This window comes from Cephus cinctus, unplaced genomic scaffold, assembly GCF_000341935.2.
Source record: "Cephus cinctus unplaced genomic scaffold, Ccin1 Ccin1_scaffold1320, whole genome shotgun sequence".
NCBI lineage: Eukaryota > Metazoa > Arthropoda > Insecta > Hymenoptera > Cephidae > Cephus > Cephus cinctus.
In genome coordinates this window covers 2,667-7,420 of record NW_014333743.1, presented here as the reverse complement: position 1 = coordinate 7,420, position 4,754 = coordinate 2,667, and the positions used below count along the sequence as shown (strand labels likewise).

The 4,754-nt window shown below is 34.7% G+C and overlaps 1 protein-coding gene across 1 annotated transcript; it reads right to left on the bottom strand.

Moving 5' to 3' along the window:
- Positions 1-749: 749 nt before the first annotated feature.
- Positions 750-4,514, bottom strand: LOC107272931 (60S ribosomal protein L5). The gene is made up of 6 exons (XM_015750616.2): positions 4,395-4,514; positions 3,517-3,702; positions 3,261-3,395; positions 1,788-1,990; positions 1,361-1,538; positions 750-1,092 (listed from the first exon to the last, which is right to left on the bottom strand). Exons 1-6 carry the CDS (start codon positions 4,395-4,397, stop codon positions 904-906), a joined length of 894 nt encoding a protein of 297 aa, XP_015606102.1. The 5' UTR covers positions 4,398-4,514; the 3' UTR covers positions 750-903.
- Between the last annotated feature and the right edge of the window lie 240 nt (positions 4,515-4,754).

Here is a 4,754-nt window from a genome sequence, read left to right as displayed (position 1 = left end):
TTAGTAGGTAATGAAGTCATGTTTTAAGAAAAATTATGTATTACTATTTTCAATGTAGTATACTTAACTCTATATACGTAATTCAGGTAAATATCTTATTTCTTAATGCTTTCATACGACTAGCTAACATAAAAAGGCAGAAAATGTATTTTCACAGCTAAGATTCCGCTGCTCGGTTCCCGCTTCCCGGTGCTTTCGGTCTGAATGAACCCTTAAAGGCATGATCACAGCTTACAATTAGTCGGACTATTTAGGAAACTACACTCTTGATTGGTCAATCAGGACTCTAATTTTTTAGCCATCTCATAAAGCTATAAAGATGAAATAGAGCTATTTTTTTACTAATAGCTGTAAGTTATGAAGCAATTTTTTTTAAGAGTTGGGAGTAAATTATGAACATCCCCTATAACTTCTCCATCATCGCCTTGCCTACCGCAGGGTAATAGGCATTCAAATATCATTATTTTTTAGATGGTCTTATTTTTTTTTATTTTAAAACTATTACTTCCCTTATTTTAAAGATTCATTAAAAAATTATTCTAATTGGTTGAAAAAATCCCTTACCTTGATTATATAATAAAAAAAAAAATTATGGACCAATACATTTTTACATATACACACATATTACTTACCCTAATACTTTCGTTTTACGTATTATAATTTATTATAGACATTACATTTGAATATCTGATGCATGTCCAGACAGACTTCAGGTATAGGGACGTTATTTATTAATAAATTAATTAATCTTTCATCCAATAAATTTTTATTGTATTCTCGTATGACTTCCCATGCGCTGCATATACAGAATCCAATGATGTAACGTAAAGAGCAATGTGCACTTGCTTCACTGGCAGCCGAGTTGCAATGGGCCGAAAGACGATAGATGGACAAAATGAGGAATTATGCTTCAGCTTCCTCGAGCTTCTTCAGGAAGGACGCCTTCTTCTGAGCAACACGATTCTTGCGCTCAGAGAGCGACAACTTTGCACGGTTCCAACGTTTCTTTATTGGTTCCTTCGTTCTGGTTACCTTCTGGTGTTCAGGGTTGGCTCGAATTGCCTCATGGGCCTTCTTGTAGATGCTTTCAATCTATTTGACACAAAATGAAAGAGGTAAATAAACGATTTTTAAACACCTCTTAAAAAGTACCATAATTTTGGGAAAGTAAATGTAACAAAGATCAGCTAAGAAAACATTCAATAGAATATGTTTCATATTTATATCGACCCATGTATTGTTGTGGTCCAACTGCGACGCTACCAGACAGCTTAAATTCTGCCAGCAATTATAAGTTGGACGAATATATTCTGAATATTTTATTTCATGTTTCAAGAACCAATATATAGTGGATACTCACTGCGGCGGCGGTGATTCCATTTTTGATGTACTGAGAAAACTGACGTTTGAAAACGTCATCGTCCTCTTCCTCCAAAGTTCGCATATAGTTGGCAACATGCTGGGCGAAAATATGCTGCCGATGAACATCGGCATTAAAAGACTTAGACTCATTGTCATAGCCAGGGAACCTTTTAGTACTGTTTAGAAGAAAATGTACCATTAAGAACGGATCTTTGTGAGACAACGAAATATTGAATCTTGAAAGAGTTTCAGAGACACTTTATAATCATATAATGCCTGTGTTCAGTTTCCTTTTGCTTCAGCAAAACGCGAAACAAAGATTCGACTTCACGATGGCTCAGATGACGCGCATGTGTCAAAAATTCATCATGAATTAATTTATAGAAATCAAATTAGATTGCAATAAAATGAATTATAATGAATACCTATGAGGGATGTTCAAGCCACCATCGACGGCACCCTTCATGGCTCCAAATACACGAGCGCCAGTAGTTGTGCGCATCAGACCAGTGTCCAGGTAACACCTGAATGCTCCTGGGCCATCATCGAGTTCTTCTACATTATATTCATCACCAGTCACTTCAGTAGTGCCAGTATATAATGTGTCCAGGCCCAATTTCTTCAGGAGCTATTGATATAAGATACAGATATTAGAATTGTACTTATGTATGCTTTTAGTAATTATCCGATTTTATTTTAACTTCACTGATCAGATTGTTTGATACATTAGGGAACAATTTTTTTTTCTTCATGTGTGTATCAAAGCGAGCTGAGTGGATCATCATATAGTGAAGCATTAACATCCATACAATGAATTCATTGCACACTGACAAGGAACATCACTTTAATGTCCGCCTCCGATTTTAATGAAATAACTATGTTGTAGCACTTGAAAATTTAAGTGACACGTGTTTTTTTTTATCGGCGGAAAAACGGTTTTAGTGCGTGCGATTTTCATTGAAGATTATAATTATATATCTGTGAATTGGCATAGGTTTAGTGATTTTTATATGTGAATGAAGTATTTAAAGGGGAAAAAAAATTGCGAGAAGTGAGACTCGAACCAATGACCCCACGATTTCTAGGCTCAATCGTTACCCGGTGAGCTACGCGGTCTATTCCAATACTGTAATATATTTGGATATCTAAGTTAGCTAAAGTATTTGGTTACTTCTAGTATCTTTTTTCTTTTCGCTTAACTACTTACGTCATTCAAATATAAAAATCACTAAATCTATGCCAATTCACAGATATATAATTATAATCTTTAATGAAAATCATACGTTTTATTCTTCTAATTCGCGAGAAGTGGTCCTATATGGGAATTTATGTATCGGAATGCAGGGAGTAGTTTACCCCCTTAAACGTGTTTTCCTGCAAAAGAGCAAAAACTTGTAAACTATAATTTTACTTCCTCTTTCAAATAGTAAGTGTTTCATTAAATTCCATTTATAAGTTTTTTAAATAGAGTGAAAAAAAGAATACTCGAGGTATGGTTCACCCTCAAAAGACAATTTTTTTTTGAATGTCTAGGTGCACTTTACATTACTCGTGATGAGAAACATTTTAGTTTTGGTTTCATTGAAATTGGTCGACCCCTTCTAAGTGAAACTGTATTATCACCCCTCAACATGCTGAAGTTTGAGGGTTGATTTCACCCGCCCCCCTAAAACCGTTTTTCCTCCAATAAAATGAAACACGTGTCTCTTAGATTTTCAAGCGCTACAACATAGTTGACTTTCCTCAAAATCGGAGGGAGACACTAAAATTATGTTCCTTGTGAGTAATATAATATCAACTAAATATGAACACAAGCATAATTATAATGAATCTAAATGAACTTGCATCTAATAGGCAAAGTACTTTATAAGTAATAAAGTTTTAAATCATGTACTTACTCTTCTGGCGAGCAGAAGACCTGTGCAATATGCTGAGGCATAATTTGTCAGCCCAACTTTAATCCCATATTTGGGAAGTTCATGACTGTATGCTGCACATACGATTCTATCTCCCTCAATACGAGAGTATGCCACCTACTCAAAACAAAAATAATTATGTAAGTACATAAATTTTCAATATTCAATACAACATTTTTTGCACGTAATGAAATTCTTTTACAATAGTACTTATTATAAAAAATATTCAATTAATTACCTGGCAGGTGATATCTTTATTTGAGAGACGAACGATCAGTCTGTACTTAGGAGTGTTATATTTGTTCTTATCTTGTATGGTAAGACGTTTACGTGCATAATAATCAGTTTTACCCTCACGACGCCTTTTAAATTTTACTTGGTACCGTTTAAAGTATTGTTTATTTTTAACAACTTTCACAAAACCCTGCAAGTAGAAATCTTTTATTACCACATGGACATGAAAGTCATCATAGATATAAATATTTTATTTCTTTCACCAATCAGATTACAACAATGATTAGGGAACATTTGAGTTTCTTCAGTTCTGTATCAAAGCGAGCTGAGAATATCATCACATGGTAAAATCACTCATTATTATAATACAGACATATATTTAACTACACACTGTCTACATATAAAGATTTTAAAGATACATTTCTAAGCAAGAGAACATTTGGCATAACATCTTTTCACTAATTCGAATAACAAATAAGGATTTGGAGTTAGTGCCTCACATAAACATTTGATCCTTAACAAAATGTAATGGACGACGTGGTAAAATCTTTGTTGTATCATTTTAACCTGAACAAACTTCTATTAAGTAATTGCATATACGAACATTTAGCAGTCATATATAAGAATTTGCAAGACAAGAGTAATATTAAAATAACATCTTCATAAAATAAGTATCCTACGTTTAAAACTTTCAGACATATGGTGAACGAACACTGTAAGAATTCATGTGCTCGCGAACGCCATAACGTGTCTTATAATGCTTCACGAATCTATTTCCCAAAAATGCATCTCCAATTGTACCAAAATATTATATAGTCTTTAAAATAGAAAGCGCTATTTCGATAAGGGCTATATGTATATTTTTTAAATGTGTTTACTCACCATTTTTGAAGAAAATGAGAAAACGCCGCTACAGGAACCCGTTTCAACAAACGGCCCTAGTAGAAAAGAGAACCAGTTATTGCGCAAACGCAAGCGCCATGTATTTACAAACCTTCCGGTTTACATCTTGTAATGCAGGCATCCGGTATAGTCTCAGTAGTTCTGTACTTCGTTTGCAGATGACACTATTGTTGCAAGGTTTCTAGAGTCAGAGATGAGTGGGGAGATGCACAACGCTCCGGTTTTAGGCGATACCAAAAGCATGGCACTAAATCGTAGCGGCGAGTCCGGGAGTAGGATTTCGTGATCATCGCCTCTGTCGATGTTACAGATTTCGCGTAGGCGCGCGGGTCATGATCA

Excerpts from the sequence above, each read along its gene's own strand:
- LOC107272931 (XM_015750616.2), bottom strand. Across the intron at positions 3,396-3,516 it reads ATAAAGATATCACCTGCCAG|GTGGCATACTCTCGTATTGA; the intron begins GTAATTAATTGA and ends TGTTTTGAGTAG. Across the intron at positions 1,539-1,787 it reads GGCTTGAACATCCCTCATAG|TACTAAAAGGTTCCCTGGCT; the intron begins GTATTCATTATA and ends TCTTCTAAACAG.